The 19,354-nt window shown below is 41.0% G+C and overlaps 1 protein-coding gene across 3 annotated transcripts in view; it reads right to left on the bottom strand.

The window, feature by feature from the left end:
- LOC137517724 (chloride channel protein C-like) overlaps window positions 1-19,354 on the bottom strand; it is a 187,748-nt gene that overhangs the window by 136,678 nt on the left and 31,716 nt on the right. For all 3 annotated transcript variants that reach the window (XM_068234745.1, XM_068234747.1, XM_068234746.1), the window contains exons 5-7: window positions 12,566-12,742; window positions 6,973-7,102; window positions 1,391-1,471 (exon numbers count right to left, since the gene is read on the bottom strand). In XM_068234745.1, the coding sequence (XP_068090846.1) occupies window positions 1,391-1,471; window positions 6,973-7,102; window positions 12,566-12,742 (388 nt within the window). The remainder of the gene's footprint in view (window positions 1-1,390; window positions 1,472-6,972; window positions 7,103-12,565; window positions 12,743-19,354) is intronic.

The following is a 19,354-nucleotide window of genomic DNA, read 5'->3' as shown; positions in this document are numbered from 1 at the left end:
TAGACAGAATATCGTGTGTTTAACCGTTTTATTCGCAAGATTAGTCAGTCAGTTAGTGGGCCCCACGGTCCCATAGTAACCGCGGTGGTGGCAGTTTACTCTGAACCAGTAGGTGACGTGGTAATCACCCGTATCTCACAGGCGCCCTCCTGGTTTGTCCGCGGCCAATTCTTAACGGTTCCTGCGCATTGACGGCGACCAGAGTTCGCACGATCTGTGCGCTGGCATCGTTTAGAAGGCTAAGTGCGGTCAGCCACTAGGTCTCCTGTGACACTAATCTTTACTGAGCAATGAATGAAAATAACTGATTTATTGCAAAGTCTAGAAATACAATACAAATGGTACTGAGCCTACAAATAACCCATGAACAAGAATTATTAAGTGAAATAATACATGTCAAAGAAACGTAATTATTAATATCTCAGCTCAGAGAACAAGCACCTACATTAAAGAGGAACTCCAGCCTAAACAAACATACTGCCATTAGGTTACATTAGTTATGTTAATTAAAATAGATAGGTAATATAATCTTTTACCCACACTGTTTTAAAAGAACAGGCAAATGTTTGATTTCATGGGGGCAGCCATCTTTTTGGTTGAAAGGAGGTGACAGGGAGCATGAGACACAGTTCCAACTGTCCTGCGTCCTGAGCACCTCTCCCAGTTGCTAGGCAACGTGAATAACAACATAGGAAATCCATCATGCTCTGCACAGCATCAGGGAATAAAAGCCCAGGCTTTTTTTCTTTGATGGGTGGAGCTTAGCTAAAAATGCAGCTAAAAATGATGTTTTGGTAAGAAAAACGAAGTTCTGATGCTGTGAAACTGTTAAAGAAACACCAAGCCTTTTCAGTTCTGCTGAGTAGATTTTTAGTGCGGAGGTTCACTTTAAACAAAAAGTATCACTTTAATGCACTGTAATTAATTATGCTAGACATTGGGCATGATTCACAAAGCTTTTTCACCTGTTTTCGCCTTCTATATGTCACTTTTTTAAGCTCCCAAAGAGCAAAAATATAATATACGGTAATTAAGGTAAGAAAAGTAATATTGAAATGAAGTTAATCAAGAACTTTGAGTGATTATTTTATTTGTAAATGTGCTAAAATGTTATTTTTATCAAATAGGTGATAAATGAGTCATGTATGAGAAGTTTTGTGAATAGAGCTCAATGAAATGAAATCTGATCTACAGACAGATGCAAAAAAGTTGATGAAAAGTTGATAAGGGTTTGAGTCTGAAATACAGCTAACAGTAACAGACACACATTTAGTGATAGATCTTGTTGTTAAGTAGAGCATATAACTCTAGTTTTATACCTCTGTACACAAAACAGCATAAAGGAACAGTCTTTTGGTTACTATTAAATGGCTATAAAAGTTATACTAACCACAACGAGTGCAGATGCGCAGAAAATCATACCAAAACTAACTCCAAGAACTATCAGCCATGTTGTAAAGAAGTCCCCATGCTGTAAACAAAAACAAGTCAGTTAAAGACTAGCAAAATATGTAATGTTGTGACAACTAGATAAAGTATATTTCTAGCAGCTATCTAAGGCATGACTACTGTATGTTCATAATTAGCACATTGATCACTGTAAAAAGCAATATCTCACCATCATAAAGGATAAAGTGCTTTTCTGGAGTGCTGATGTTAGCTCTCCAACACCTGTCTGAAGGTCCCCAGAAAAAGTGCCTTTGTCATCTCTTTTTATATACCTTCCTTCTGGTATTTAAATGTATATAAGTTGTACAGGTAAGCTTTAGGCCCCGTTCACACTTGCGTTTTGCCATGCAAACGGACCGGATCCTGATCGGATCAGGACCTGATCCGGATCGGAACCGTACGGTTCCGATCCGGATCCAATCTGGATCCGGTCCGTTTGCATCAGGCATGCATCAGGCTGCCATCCGAATCCGTGGGCAAAATATAGCGAAATTTTAAGAAAAAAATGTTGGGGTCAGCAGAAGGTGCACCTGGTGCACCTGTAGAATCAGGTTCCTCCGCTGTAGGCCTTACCGACACCTCCGACATTCTGCCTCCGACATCCAGCACGTCTGTCACTGCTGCTCCACTCCAGATATGCTGGGTCCATGTGTCCCCATCCGAAATGGCCGCTTGGATACGCATAGGAAGTGGGGTAGAACGTCAGGTTTTTGTAGGCAGTGTGTTCTGTGCCTTCCGTTTCCCATTGGTTTCTGTGTTCCGGATGGTGCTGTCAGGCTCAGGTCCGGCTCCGGTCCGGGTGCGTGGGCCGGAGATCCGGACCCAAAAAATAGCGCATGTTGGAAAAAAGTCTGGAGTCCGGATCCGATCCGGCTCCGGTACGTACGGAACGGACGCGTGTGAACGTCCGCATAGACTTTAAATTGCTATGCGGAACGTACGTTCTGTTTGTACAGTATGCGGTCCGAATCAGATCCGGAAAATCCGGATAGCGAACGCTAATGTGAACCGGGCCTTGGGGTCCTTTTACACTATATCAATTGCTCTCAGTTATAAGTAAAAGGACTTATATTCAAAGTAATGTCCATGTTTTCCTATGGCTCAGTTCACATTATACACATGTTAACTGAAAGCATTTACGCAATGCACTGCTATAGAAAGTTAAAACACATCAGCTTTTAAGTGTATAGTGTAAAAGAGGTCTTAGGAAAAGGAAAAGCTGACTCTTTGACAGCAGGTGACCAATACATTTCTTTACTGACTGAGGTCATGATATTTTTTGATGAATGAAGCATCCTACACTGACAAGATGAAAAACTGTTGTAGCGGGAGGGGGGGGGGGGGGGTGCAGCTTTATAAAGCAGTGCACCGCCTTTAGCACAAGATATATTTGGTGTGACAAGTGGTGAAAGTGAGGGGATTGCTGCCTGGGCTTTCCTATCTACTGGCATAGCTACCTGTGGGTCCATGAAGATTTGAGAAAGGACTGTGGAAGTCCGAAACGCCTGTGCGTCTGACCAACGCTATTTTATCATGTTTTAATTTTATATACTTAATAAAGATATTACTTTGACGGTGCAGATCTTGAAGTTCTATTACTGTAGTTGCCAATGGCAGGTTTTGTTGCGCCGTATCAACTGTTATATATAGAGTAAAACTTGCATCGGGGCCCACAGCTCCTTAGCTACGCCACTACCCTTCCCTCTCCTCTACACTCACTTTTACTCTTTCCTCACTTTTACCCTTCCCTCTCCTCTACACTCACTTTTACCCTTCCCTCACTTTTACCCTTCCCTCCTCCGCACACTAACTTTTACCCTTCCCTCTTTCCCACACTCACTTTTACCCTTCCCTCCTCCCCACACTCACTTTTACCCTTCCCTCCTCCCCACACTCACTTTTACCATTCCCTACCCCCCTCACTTTTACCATTCTCTCCTCCCATCACTCACTTTTCCCCTATCCGCCTCCCTTAGCTCACTTCTACCCTTCCCTACACTTTTAGCCTTCCATTCTTCCTACATTAACTTTTGCATCAGCTCTTTATCTCACCTCCATGCAGATTCTGTGGCTGGCAAGAAACTAGAAGTCTTAGTCATCCTCCCTGCTGCCACCCGGTGTCCGTACAGACAGAAAGCATGCTGCTTTACAAATCACAGACACCAGTTGGCAGCAGTAAGAAAGGCTGGAGACAGCTCTGCTTCTCTTCAGTATCCTGTTCAGTACAGTGATGCTACTCTCAACCTCTCAAACACTTTGCAGTCAGACAGGCACAGCCCAGTTCTGCACAGCCTGTGCCCGGTGTGCCTGTGTGTGCGTGTGTCGCGATCACACGAAAATGCTTTGACCGATTTCAACGAAACTTGGTATATTAAAGACTGCCATTCTCACAGTAAAAAGGCCAGAGTCCCCAAACTTGGCAAAGTTTCTAACTTGGTGACCGAGGCTTAAAACTCATGGAAAGTGGGTGGAGCATAAAACAGCCAATCAAATTACAGATTACAAGGGAAAATTTATTTTACATAAGAAATTGTAAACTGTAGCCATTCTTACACTATTAATGTAAGGGTTCTCAAACTTGGCACACTTGCTCACTGGGTGACTGTGTTTAATATCCAGGAAAGTGGGTAGAGGCTGCAACAGCCAATCAAAGTTCACCTATTGGATTTAAAGGGGAATATATCAATTGCTGCTATTCTTACATTGTTAATGCCAGAGGCCTCAAACCTGGTACAGATGATCATTGGGTGACTAAGGTTCAGAATTCACAAAAGGGGCGGAGCCACAAACAGCTAATCAGATTTGCTTGATAAACTGCTTCTATTCACATTATTGATGCCAAGGACCCCAAAGCTCACAAACCTCTCACTGGGGAAATGTGAATTGCAACAATTCTTAACAATGCAATACTGGTCTATGGAGAAATTTTAGCTTCCATCATAGTTTTGCATGCAAAAATATAATATACTGGACATCTGCGCCAATGTTGAGGCAAATCTCCAGAGCAGATGTCCTAACACTAACTAACTTAAGTTAAAAGCAAATGTCTTTACCCTGGGAGCAGCTACGCTAAAATGTGTAACTTACATTCAATACAGACAGCAGAAAACAAAGCAAGCGCTCACCAACATGGGCTGCAGCTGAATGACTCATCACCTCATATGCACCGCTTATATAGCTCAAATACACACTCAGCAATCAGACAGATGCAAAACATATGCATAGCTAAATACTTACCATGCAAAACAGGATAGCACAATGGGTGCTGCTAGCCTGGTAGTTACAGAATTATGGAAACAAAGTAAAAGTGGAAGGCTGCGCATCCCTGACCCAATACTGTACAATTGAATGGTTAATCGCTGTGGCGCACACCGCCCCCCCTGGACTGAAATGTACGCCCGCATCCAAACAATGCAATACTGGTCTATGGAGAAATTTTAGCTTTCATCATAGTTTTGCATGCAAAAATATAATATACTGGACATCTGCATCAACGTTGAGGCAAATCTCCAGAGCAGAGGTCCTAACACTAACTAACCTAAGTTAAAAGCAAATGTCTTTACGCTGGGAGCAGCTACGCTAAAATGTGTAACTTACATTCAATACAGACAGCAGAAAACAAAGCAAGCGCTCACCAACATGGGCTGCAACTGAATGACTCATCACCTCATATGCACTGCTTATATAGCTCAAATACACACTCAGCAATCAGACAGATGCAAAACATATGCATAACTAAATACTTACCATGCAAAACAGGATAGCACAATGGGTGCTGCTAGCCTGGTGCACACCGCCAACCTGGACTGAAATGTACGCCCGCATCCAAACAATGCAATACTGGTCTATGGAGAAATTTTAGCTTCCATTATAGTTTTGCATGCAAAAATATAATATACTGGACATCTGCACCAACGTTGAGGCAAATCTCCAGAGCAGATGTCCTAACACTAACTAACCTAAGTTAAAGGTTAGTTAGTGTTAGGACATCTGCTCTGGAGATTTGCCTCAAAGTTGGTGCAGATGTCCAGTATATTATATTTTTGCATGCAAAACTATGATGAAAGCTAAAATTTCTCCATAGACCAGTATTGCATTGTTTGGATGCGGGCGTACATTTCAGTCCAGGGGGGGGGGGGCGGTGTGCGCCACAGCGATTAACCATTCAATTGTACAGTATTGGGTCAGGGATGCGCAGCCTCCACTTTTACTTTGTTTCCATAATTCTGTAACTACCAGGCTAGCAGCACCCATTGTGCTATCCTGTTTTGCATGGTAAGTATTTAGTTATGCATATGTTTTGCATCTGTCTGATTGCTGAGTGTGTATTTGAGCTATATAAGCGGTGCATATGAGGTGATGAGTCATTCAGTTGCAGCCCATGTTGGTGAGCGCTTGCTTTGTTTTCTGCTGTCTGTATTGAATGTAAGTTACACATTTTAGCGTAGCTGCTCCCAGGGTAAAGACATTTGCTTTTAACTTAGGTTAGTTAGTGTTAGGACATCTGCTCTGGAGATTTGCCTCAACGTTGGTGCAGATGTCCAGTATATTATATTTTTGCATGCAAAACTATGATGAAAGCTAAAATTTCTCCATAGACCAGTATTGCATTGTTTGGATGCGGGCGTACATTTCAGTCCAGGGGGGGCGGTGTGCGCCACAGCGATTAACCATTCAATTGTACAGTATTGGGTCAGGGATGCGCAGCCTTCAACTTTTACTTTGTTTCCATAATTCTGTAACTACCAGGCTAGCAGCACTCATTGTGCTATCCTGTTTTGCATGGTAAGTATTTAGTTATGCATATGTTTTGCATCTGTCTGATTGCTGAGTGTGTATTTGAGCTATATAAGCGGTGCATATGAGGTGATGAGGTGATAAGTCATTCAGTTGCAGCCCATGTTGGTGAGCGCTTGCTTTGTTTTCTGCAACAATTCTTACACTGTAAATGGTAGGGTTCTCAAACTTGGCACGGTTGGTCACTGGGTGACTGGTATTAATAATCAGAAAAGTGTGTGGAGCCTAGAAAAGCCAATCAAAATTTACCTATTGAATTCAAATGGAATATTTAAATGGCTGCCATTCTTACACTGTTACAGGCAGAGGCCTCAAACGTGGTCCGGTCATTGTGTGAGACTGGAGTTCAAATTCAGAAAGGGGGGTGGAGCCACAAACAGCCAATCAGATTTCTTTCATTTCAAAGAGAACATTTTAGTTATTGATGTCAAGGACCCCAAATCTCATAAACTTGGTCATTAAGTGACTGTTAGAAAAAGTGTGCAGACCCAACAGCCAAAGATATAGCCGGGCAACGCCGGGTCATCAGCTAGTTTATAGCAGTATATGTACAGTATATATGTCAGGCTAAAATGAATATATAACATACACATTACTTTGTAGTTTAATTAGTGATGTAAAAATAATAAAAATCGATTTATTTGGTTGGGTAAAAATACAATTCTAAAGTAAGAAAATATTTGATTCTTAATTCTCTTCTTTCTCTATAGTACTGTATCCACTGACCTTGATATACTCTTCAACAAGCTCCCACTTTCTTTCAAAAAGCAATTCAATAGTTTGGTGCATTAAGAATCCAATTATTCCAATCACAACCCCAATATATGCCATCATCAGCCAGCGATCCCAGTCTGTTCTGTGAGAATGTCAAAAGTTGAATTATTGCCAACACTTCTTTCAGCAGCTGGTAGAACTGTAACATTATCATCAGTAATAGAACGTTGCCTTGAAGTGTTATTCCACCTTTGGTGCAAAGCATATATAAAGTAGGACAGTGAAATAATTATTTGTAAAGAGCACTTATTACATAATTTGTTAAGCTGAATTATGGGATACTTACATAGACATATCATTGAACCTTCATCCTACCTAATGATAATAATAATTTTAAATAACAGCCATGCAAATCCAGTCTAATGCAAATACAATCTTAGCTTAACATTTCTGTAATAAATCCAGGTTTCCCTGCTATGTGCATGCTACTGCAATTGCAAGTATTCTTTTGTTAACCATTAGCTATCATCACTATGGTCTGTTATGAACTGGGTGGAGGCTACATTTCTCCATACATTTGAAAAAGCCGCAAGTTGAAAAGGGCACAGGATAGTGGTAATAGAATATCAGTAGTGTTACCAACATTCTACTACCTTGATATAGTAAAATATCAGTAATATTTACCAATATTTTATTATGACCTAATCCCTCCCTACTCTCACACAGTACCCACCCCTGGTGGTAACTAACTCTTAACCGCTCCTGTTGGTGCCTAACCCTTAAAGAAAAACTGTAGAGAGAGGTGTATGGAGGCTGCCATATTTATTTCCATTTAAGCAATACTAGTTACCTGGCTATCCTGCTGATCCTCTGCCTGTAATAATTTTAGCCCTAGACCCTGAACAAGCATGCAGCAGGTCAGTTTTTTCTGACAATTTTGACAGATATGGCAAGATTAGCTGCATGCTTGTTTCTGGTGTGATTCAGCCAATACTTCAGCCAAATAGATCAGCAGAGCTGCCATGCAACTGGTATTGCTTAAAAGGAAATAAATATGGCAGCCTCCATATACCTCTCACTACAGTTCTCCTTTAACAGTTAGGGTTAGGTATAGTGGGGGGGGGGCAGTTAGGGTTAGGTATCAGTGGGGGGGGGGGTGGTTAGCACTAGAGTTGGGCCGAACGGTTCGCCGGCGAACGTGGTTCGCGCGAACTTAGGTGGTTCGCGTGCGGGTGTCGCACGCGAACGTTTTGCGGCAAAAGTTCACAAAAAATCGGTTCGCCCCATAATGCACCTGAGGGTCAACTTTGACCCTCTACATCACAGTCAGCAGGCCCAGTGTAGCCAATTAGGCTACACTAGCCCCTGGAGCCCCACCCCCCTTATATAAGGCAGGCAGCGGCGGCCGTTATGGCCACTCGTGTGCCTGCATTAGTGAGAGTAGGGCGAGCTGCTGCAGTCTCTCATAGGGAAAGATTAGTTAGGCTTAACTTCTTCCTGGCTGCATACCTGTTCTGTTCAGTGAGCCCTCAGCCCACTGCATACCTGTACTGTGATCCTGCCACTGCATACCTGTTCAGTGATCCTGCCACTGCATACCTGTTCATTGATCCTGCCACTGCATACCTGTTCAGTGATCCTGCCAGTGCATACCTGTTCATTGATCCTGCCACTGCATACCTGTTCAGTGATCCTGCCAGTGCATACCTGTTCATTGATCCTGCCACTGCATACCTGTTCAGTGATCCTGCCACTGCATACCTGTTCAGTGATCCTGCCAGTGCATACCTGTTCATTGATCCTGCCACTGCATACCTGTTCAGTGATCCTGCCACTGCGTACCTGTTCAGTGATCCTGCCACTGCATACCTGTTCATTGATCCTGCCACTGCATACCTGTTCAGTGAACCCGCCACTGCATACCTGTTCTGTTCAGTGAACAGTTTGGTGTGTCAGTGTGAAGCAGTACCTTAATTACACTACCTGATTGATGTATACACATGCAAGATGTTTTAAAGCACTTTAGGCCTGTCATTTAGCATTCAATGTGATTTCTGCCCTTAAAACGCTGCTTTGCGTCAAATCCAGATTTTTCCCGGGGACTTTTGGCATCTATCCCACTCCGCCATGCCCCCCTCCAGGTGTTAGACCCCTTGAAACATCTTTTCCATCACTTTTGTGGCCAGCATAATTTTTTTTTTTTTTCAAAGTTCGCATCCCCATTGAAGTCTATTGCGGTTCGCGAACTTTAACGCGAACCGAACCTTCCGCGAAAGTTCGCGAACCCGGTTCGCGAACCTAAAATCGGAGGTTCGGCCCAACTCTAGTTAGCACTCAGTGGGGGAGTTCAGTTAGGGATCACTGGTGGGATCAGTTAGGGTTAGGCATCGTGTGTTGGGGGGCAGTTAGTGCCCTTTCATACTGCCATGGTGCGGTGCGGAAAATTGCTGCACTGCTACCGTAGCCTAATGAAACCCTATGGGGAAGTTCATACTTCCCATGTTGCTGTACACTGCGCCTGAAGTGCCCAATTTAACGCTAGCGCAGAACTACACTACCGTGCGGATCCTACGGCGATCTGCATTGGCCCAGAAGTCATGTTAGTTTATGGCGGCGCATTAATTTTTAAAAAGTTGGAGAAGCAGCAATGCAGTGCACATGTGCAGAAGTGTATTTTTACAATATGCATCCGTTTACTTCCGCATACCCAAAGTAGGAAGTGAGTGCAAGTGTGCGTCACCTTCTGCTTGGCCGATTGTCAAACAGGGAACACCGTGTACTAACACGGTGTTCCCTAAAGGACTGTTTTTGGCAGTGCGATGCGTGGAAGGCGCAGTCTGAAACCAGCCTCAAGGTTAGGCATGGGTGGAGGGAGGGCTTTTTTAAAAACAGGGTACATTTTGGCAATAGTAAAATATCAGTAATATTTACCAATATTTTACTATTGGATTTACCACTGCACATTAGCAGAATACCAATAATTTAACCGATAAAGTCCATGTATGGACCAGGACTCTGAATTATCCAGAATTTCTTGGAAAGGGATCATTGTACCCACACCTTCTGGCCACCCCCATGACCAAGCACCAGCTCTGCATTGGATCAGAGACTGGCTTTAAGTCATTTTCACTCACTAGAAGGCAGCAAAACAGCCAAGCAGTACAAGCCTGAAGACTGCAAGATTTAATTTAAATCATTAAACAACAGCAGAATACGGAGGCAGGAAATTTGGGTCCACTTTAGTGTCATTAGTTTGTGTGCCCCATGGGTACCCATTAAAAATATCAGTATAAGTCCATTAATTTGCAAGCACTGGGCTGCCCAAAATGAAAAATGTGGCTATAAATAATATAGCTGCATTTTTCATTTTGGGGGCGGCCCTGGCATCCAAATTTCATACTTCTAAATTATTTAAAATAAAGTAATCATGTTAAAGACTAAAGATAACTAGACCCTTCAAGGGTAGAAGATGGGGCCAACCTCACAACACTAATAGAGTAGCAACCATTTAATTAAGTCACATGGCCACTATAAGTATACCAATATATTGCTTTAATGAAAATATGCAAAAGTCTAAAACACGGTCCCTCCCAGCTACAAAACCAGTGATTAATGTTATAAACAAGAAGTTTTAAATCAGGATGATACATTATTTAAAATCAAAAGACAATGGCGGAGTACACAGCCATATCACAACTGGCATTAAGTGGATAAATAGAAAACAATGATAATTATCAAAACAATTTATCTCTGGCCAGAGAATAATATTGTCATACTATACATCCGTCCGTGCATGCATCGCCCATACATACTGCCACACTGTCCCTGTATATTGGGAGCCCATCTCACACAGTAAGGCAAGTCCATGTATAAACAACAAGTTAAGATTCCAACTTGGTAAGAATCGAGATAGCTTTCCTGTGATGCTTCCGCATAAAATACACTTGCCACTCTATATGGATGGGTCTTACCCATCACAGATGGTCTATTCTACACTTTGGTGATTCAGTTGGCATTCCAAGTGAAGTACCACTCATAGCAATTGTCCATGCATGTAGCAGGCTCGGCTACTAGTAGGGCCGCCTGCACAAGTATGTCCGCGTGCACACCAAACACGCTAGCCGTCAGTCACCATTTGCATGGAGCGGGCGATGCTGCATCATACACCGCACGCCAGCCATGTCAGCGTAACTCCGCCCACCAACACATTTCACATCCTCATTGGACGTTTTATCAGGGTGTGGCCAACCACATCATCGTCTTATTTTTAAACAGGCCCAGTATGTGCCACCCTCTCCGCTGCTATGACAACAACCAAGATCTTTATATGTGGCATATACGGAGGCCGTACTGAGTTCTGAGCATATTAAATGAATATATGTAAGTCATTCCCCCCTGCAGATTTTCATAAGGAAGACAGGGGCACAGCTATTTCTTATTTCACAGTTCTCTATATATATGGTTAACAATGCAAATTTCATACTTAGATGAAGTCTAAGGTGCCAGAACATCTGTGCCTATAGGCTCCTGTAAGGTAAATCCAGGCCTGCCAGCAACAGAGTGAATACAGCTAGTGATTAAACAAAGCAAATGTCACTGTAATGTGCTCTCTCCACCAGGGCCGGGCCGAGGCATAGGCTGGAGAGGCTCCAGCCTCAGGGCGCAGTGTAGGAGGGGGCGCAAAATTCATTCAGCTGTCATTCCTAATTGTGTATGAAGCAGAAAGAAATAAGAAAAGGGCATGCATAGCAGTGACTGCAAGCCAGATAACTAGATATTAAGGTGTTGGGGTGTTGGGGGCCCTGTGGCCCTCTTAGTCTAATAGCAATCAGTGTGTGACAGCTGGGGTGGGAGGGATGGAGGGGCGCACTTTGGTGTCTCAGCCTTGGGTGCTAGAGGACCTTGTCCCAGCTCTGCTCTCCACACATGGTTGTGGTTATATGTGAAATGGTTCCAGCAGTATGGTATCACATTTAACAAGTCTGCACTCCTCAACAGCAGAGATTTTATACACGTTGATGATCATTTTAAACAAACCAAAACTGAAAATAAACTGAAAATAAACTTATGAGTTGTACAGTATTAATAATTGCATAAAGAACTTTCCTAGAGTCTCAGTTTCTTATTTTCAATTTAAGGGGATGAAGTCTTAAGTACACCCAGTAGCCACGTCATTGTGGTCATTTATTCAGCTCTAACAAAAGAGAGGAAATACGTTATGGACGTTTCAACACTATCCAGTCATCAAAAGTGTTTGTTCAGCTAGATATAAGCTATGTTTTGGCTTCTATTTACTTTTCAGAAGAGCTGCCTGAATTTCGCTGCCTCATTTGCATATATAAGTATGTTAATTCTTGCTATGCAAAAAATAAATAAGGAAACGCAGGTTAGTTTTTACTAGGATTGTTAACACCTGGTACAGAAACAAAATGTATGGCACATTTAAATGATCGTAGCATTACTTGCTTGCACCTGAATCAAATTTATGTAGGTACTGACAGACATAAATCCCTGAAGATAAACGGAAGATCACTTTACAAGCTAATGCCTCTGTGTAGTTAAATCTTTAAGCAGAACATATGAAGAAATATCAAATCTGGATTACCTATGAGCCACTTCTTGTAGCCACGTCTTATAGACATCACTGTGTGAAGGTAGATAGTCCAAGCTTTCATGTACTCCACCTGCAAAAATCTTTTTCTGCTGGTACACAGAAGCTCTTCTTGTTTTTTTGTCTTTCTCTACATCTTCATCCTTTTTCGCATCTTCGACCTTTTCTTTCCTGGTGGACATCATAGACATCAATTATCAGATACCAGTTCCTAGACTTTGCTATCTGTTCGTCTCCTGATCAACTTAGCATATTATTCCCCAAAAAGACAATCAAGGTGTCAACCACTGGCTTGGATGGAGGGACTAATATAACTTCTGTAATGTTATGAACACACACTAGGAGTTGGGATTGGCTAGTAATTCTACTAATGGTAAAATAGTTATTATTAAGATAATTAACTATTTATGTCATGGTATCCTTGGCATGGATGTGTATGTAATTACAATCAGCTTGCACACTGTTTGATATGAAATAATTAACTGGGACTATTTTCACGCAATAGAAATCCACCCAAAATATTATTTGATTGTAGGTGTAGGTTGATGAGGAACACATATCTGAATTAGTACCTGTACTTGCACCCAGCAGTGTCAAACCACTACCATGTAATTCCTCAACCTCAGCAACCTCGTACTGCTACAACACTGCATTAGAAATCAGACAGATTGTAATGCTGTCTTTTTATTAACACAGGGCTTGCGATGAAACACACTTCACTGGCATCAATTACTAGGTTTTCTCTGTTGTACACCTGGCAAACTCCCATTTGATTAAACAAGGATAGAAATCTTCAATAGGAAAACAATGCCTTCTCCAGCATGATGGAGCACCATGCCTTAAGGCCAGAGTAATAACTAAGTGGCTTCGAAGAACAAATCATTGAAATCTTCAGCCCATGGCCAAGAAACTCCCCCTACCTTAATCCAATTGAGAACTTCGCGTCAATCCACAAGAGGCGGGTGGACAAAAAACTCTCAAATTCTGACAAACACCAAGTATTGATTATGAAAGAATGGGTTGCCAACTGGCCATCAATCAGGATTTGGCCCAGGCTTTGGTTGATAGCATTTCAGGGCAAATTGCAGAGGTCTTGAATAAAAGGACCATCACTACAAATATTGACTCTTTGCATAAACTTGAACAACCTTTGAAACTTATAAAATGCTTGTAATTATACTTTGATACACCACAAAAAAAAACTGACAAAAAAGCTCTACAAACATTGACATGGCAAACTTTTTGAACACCAGTATTTGTTCCATTCTCAAAATTTTTGACTTTACTCATACCATATTGGAAAAGAACAAACTCACTTTTTCTATGATTTTTACACTCAACAGAAGTAAAATATACAGTATATAATTTTAATAAGGAGATATTTTTTATGTTTTATTTAATACCATAGTGTGGACTTCTTCCTTATTAATTAAAGTTAAAAAAAAGAAAAAAAAAGTTCCACTTCATGAATTCAGACCTTTTCCTAAACAGACTGACAACAATAACAAATGAAATATATATTGTGTGATTCCTATAGATTACGTCAGTCTGTGTTTGTGAGCCGCCATCCTGTCAGGTTCTGTTGAAGGAATAATATCCTCTACCTTAAAGTATTTAGTCCCTGTGGTGACCTGAAGCTCTTGCCTCAGGCATAAACATGCCTCTCTCTCCATGGAGTTCTCTCAGCAGTCTTATGATACTTGAAAGAAGAAAAATGTCTCATATGATTGCCAAGAAATATTTCTAGTCACAAATCTTGCAATAACTAGAAAATCCTGCCCAGTATGAAGATTTCTTAGAGACATATTAACTCACCAATATACTCTAAATATAATGTTAACATTTCTTCAGCTTTCTTTGCTTTTGCAGTGATTCATCATACATTGTAATGTATACCAGCATTGCTTGCTGAGGCCAGATCATTCAGGCTCCTCACAACACATACTTGTATTGCCTGTAGCTATGATCAGGAAATATTATCGCAATACGTATAGCAGGAAGTAAGTGAAAATATGTCATCGCAAAGATGCCCTGTGGCCTAGTAAGCCTAATGCATGCTGTGCTGGTTTTTTTTAGCTGCGTAATATACAGTAAGACTGGAATGTAATCATACAGCACTAGTAAAGATGTAATTACACTGATATTCTTAAAGTAAATGTAAAGGCAAAATATAAAATGAAAAGTCAGATACCTATGGACAGGGAAGGCTCTTCTGTACCCCTCTCTTTTAGCCCTCATTCCATTGCTATAACCCCCATTTAATTGGCGGCTTCAGGAATCTTCGGAAGCACTGGTGTATCCGAGCGCTTCAGAAGACAGATGGCTCCGTTCTGTGCAAGTGCGCTCACGCATGTGCAGTACAGAGCCGCCCGTCTTTGGAAGCAATCGGGGACACAAGTGCTTTCAAAGCCTCCCAAAGGCTCACAGACGTTTATTTGGGCAATTGGTGGATTACACACAACGGGGGTGACAACACTGGAACAAGGAGAGCAAGAGTCTTCTCTCACTGAGAGGGGCGGGGAGAGGAGGAGACAGGCGGAGATTAACTGGAGAAGAGGCAGAGCTACTGTGCACAGTTCTGCCTCTTCCAGTAAGCAAAAATATGTAAACCTTGGAACTTTGCTGGCCTATTTCTAGCTCATAAATAACTCATTCTGCCGGGTGGATGCGGCAAATCAGCTTACAATTTAATGCTGAAAACAGCTGGATACTATACTAAGGTAAAAAAAGACGTCAGTGTCCCTTTGAAGTGACACTGAAGCGAATAAAAAACTTATGATATAATGAATTGTATGTGTAGTATGGATAATTGATACAAAATTAGTAGCAAGGAAAGGAGTCTCATATTTTTATTTTCAGTTATATAGTTTTTTTTAATATAACATTGCATCATTCTCTAATATTTACAGTTTACAAACTTCTTTCGGCACTTTAAACTATAAAACAGAGCAGAGTTAATGACCCTTTGAACTTCTCTGCAGTAAAATCTTATCTGAAGTTGTCATGCACTGTTTCTTTGTTGTATATGTGCTTCAGAAATCAGTATTGCCCTTTGACTAAATTAGTCGGAGAGCGAAGAGAAGCTCTTTTGCATAGATAACAAGTGACATTTCTAATGTTCTATTTCCTAGCTGTACACTACACAAACAATTCATTATATCATAAGTTTATTTTCACTGCAGATTCCCTTTAAGGATTTAAAAGAAACCTAAAGGAAAACATAGGTGGTTTATCTAACCCAGACCTTCTTCCAGCCCCCTGAAGTCAACCAGGTCCCTCTCCGTTGTTGCCCTCTGATCAATTCATCAGCTGTCCCCTCTGAAAGTTGCATGCTTGGCCCAGGGCTTCCCCTCAATCGTTCTCCTGGGGCCAAGAGAATTCTGCACAAAATGTAAACATTGCATCTGTGCATGCGCCGGCCCGCAACTGGCTCAGTCAGCCAGCTTTCGGAGGATCGCACCTGCTGAACAGGGCAGAGTGAAACAACTGCGAGGGTCCAGAAGGACTACAGGGGGCTGGAAGTAGCCCTGGGTAAGTAAAACTGGCCTCCTTTGTTTCATTTTAGGTACCCTTTAAATGAAAACATTGAAAAAATGTATTAACAGAGCAGACTGACTATAAAAATGGAAATTAGAAAGGCTACTTCTTGTCATCTGTATGGTATTTTACATGCTATGCTATTTCATATTCCCATTTTATAAACAGGCTCTTTCACCCACAGTCTAGCAGGAGAGAAAAGACAGCCGGTGCTGAAAATGCCGATGGGTCTGCCAGCAAGCTGGTATGTGTTGTGGAAAGGCAGCGTGCTCTTGGGACATATAGATCAGAAGGCAATCGTTGTGGTAGACGGGAGGGGTTCCAGGCACTGCTGCAATTATGTTTTGAAATGAATCTACGTTTTCCATAACTTCACCCATGTAGGTAAGCAATGTATACAATACCAGAATAGGAGACAGTAGGTACTGTCTGGTATGTTATAACTTATATTCCCCCCTCCCCCATTCTCTTTAGATTGTAAGCTCTCAAGGGCAGGTCTCTCTCCACCTTTTGTGTCTTGAAATCATTATACATTTTATTCCTCTAGTTACCGTACTTTTATCACTGTCATTACCAATTCTGTATTTTGTATTCTGTATTTTGTATAGTTTTTGTATTTTGTCACTAATTTTGTATCTTGTATATTGGTGTATACCATTGCCTGTATTTTATGTACCCCATGTTCCTTTCTTACTTTGTACAGCGCCACGGAATATGTTGGTGCTTTATAAATCAATAATAATAACAATAATGTTATAGCATCCTCTCCTGTCTGTTAAAAAACGAAATGGAAAGTGGATAAAAAAAAACTGATGCCAGCCGAACAAACTGATCCGTTTGTAAAAATACAAAGAAAAAGATACAGGATCAATTTTTATCAGGTACAGTGTGAATCCAGCCTATGGGTCTTACTTTACAGACTGACACCTAACCACACCTGACCTGCAAACCCCCAATGTAAAGCTAATAGAACCTGCACCTGAACAAAACCTGAGCCAAACCAACTTTAACCAGCAATAATGTCCCCTGGTAACAAGTGTCAACAACACCCCTCCCCCCCCCCCTTTAATAGAGAGAGAAACCAATATACCCTCCTTGATAATGAATGCTTATTTAATGTACCCCCCCCCCCCCAAAAAAAAAAAAAACAAGCCCTACCATAGACCAGATCACCTAAATTTCAAACCATACCTGTACAATATATTTCATGTATACAACCAAACATGAAAAATATAATCCCATAAATATAACTATATGTTCGAGAGACTCGATGCATTCAGGAGTCCAGTCAAAGGATGGGAGAGAAGGCATGTACTGGAGGCGCTGTATGTAATGTACAGTATAACAGTATGTACGGTATAACCAATGTGGAAAGGAAGAGACATGTGATAAAGTTTGTTGTGTTTTGTTTTTGTTTTGTTTTTTCACAAAATTATGCTTTTGTCATATTTGGGTGACAATATATATATATTTATTACCTCCAAAAAAAAGTACTCTTATTTTGTTCTTTTTTTTCAAAAATTATGTTTTTATATGCATTTAATGAAACATTTTTAAATGAATTACCATATGTATTAGTTAAAAAAAACTGCAAAATAGAAAAGGAAGCTTTCTGCAAATGAAAGCTGTCTGTTCACACTGTCAGACTTAAACACTCCCTTTGGTCACACGGGCATACAACAGGGAGTATAATGGCTCTGGGAGGTGAAGTCAGGCTTCGTTACTAACCGAAAAGACTATCATAATAACTTCAGAAGTTTCAGAATAACTAGCCTGTCCCCAGAAAGCAGTAACTTCTAGCAGGTGCATCACGATCTCTCATCCCCACTACTCTCATCTAGAATTCCTCTAACAATCATTGCTGGTGCTGTTGGTGGTAATATAGAGTGTTGCCTCCTGAGATACCAGCAGCAGAATGGCACATCTCTTTCCAAAGCTCTTTGTGTATGCCTTTCCTTCATTTATGCATAGAGTTTTAATTGTGAGCATTTATTGTACTGAGGATGTCATTTAAAGTAAGTTACGGAGTCATGCACTATTGCACAGTTTTTATTTGTTCTTTTTAGCAGTCTGTTGGATATTGTTTAGCAGGAAATGAATTGGGGCAGCAGGTATTTCACTTTTTTCTTATTATGGTACTTTTTTTAGATTTTGTTTAATATGAAATTACAAAGTCACACACTGTTGCAATGCTTTTTATTTGCTTTTCTTGGCAGGCAGTTGGGAAGTTGCTGGGCTGTAACTGAATGGATGAGACAGGTATATATTGCTCACTATTTTGCAAAAACTGCAACATTGTTATCGCATAATTCATTTAAAATAATGTTCTATTAAACTCATATAAAAATGTAACCATTATGTTGCCATAGAAGTTCAGTTCTTCATGTAACAATGTTTATATATTATTAGGGTATTGAGTCACAGGTGTACAAAAAGGTGAATTCCACTCAACCCACGCTGCAATGTGAGCAAAAAGGCGTTCCGCACAATAGCTGTTGCAAAAAGTGTCCATCTTTATTGAAACAAGTTAAAAAGCCGTATACCTAACATGTTTCAGACCCACACTGGTCCTTGGACACTTTTTGCAACCTTTTTTTTGTGCGGAACCCCTCCTTTCTGCTCACACTGGTATTGAGTCACAGTCACAAAAAATAACAATATTTTATATTAAAAAAATAAATAAATATGTTACTATGTGGTATTTTTGTAGCGTTCAAGTCTTCTAAGTGAACTAAGTCATTTATTTATAGCACAGATGTGAACATGAGGCCAGTGGTAAGAAAGTGCACTTATTTTGCTTATTATCACACTAACAACATGAAAGGGTAGTGTGTATTTACTGTAAATGACTAAACTACTGCTTTGCCTTGCATACAACATGAACATATGTGTGTAGTCATCAATGAGACAAGCTAACACGATTTCATGTCCTGGCTGTCTGAAAGATGCCTGAAAGTCATCCTAGAGAGAACAGAACTTATCATCTTTGTTTTTTTTTACATTCAAAACCATATACTGACATCTTTCTAAAAACAGTAAATTCTCAATAGATCGGTAACTGATTAACAACAGTCAAACACAGCAGTCATCGTTCAAGTAGACCAATCAGTCCTGGCAGATCGTCGGACAATAGTCAGTTTCTGTACCGTGTATCGACCAGCTGATCCGGCCAGCTGATAATATTCAGCTGGCCCGATCATGCCGCTCGACCCGCGCCCGCTCGATTCCTGCTGGCGGACAATGGCA

Source organism: Hyperolius riggenbachi, chromosome 5, assembly GCF_040937935.1.
Source record: "Hyperolius riggenbachi isolate aHypRig1 chromosome 5, aHypRig1.pri, whole genome shotgun sequence".
Classification (NCBI taxonomy): Eukaryota; Metazoa; Chordata; class Amphibia; order Anura; family Hyperoliidae; genus Hyperolius; species Hyperolius riggenbachi.
This window is presented reverse-complemented; position numbering and strand designations above follow the sequence as displayed.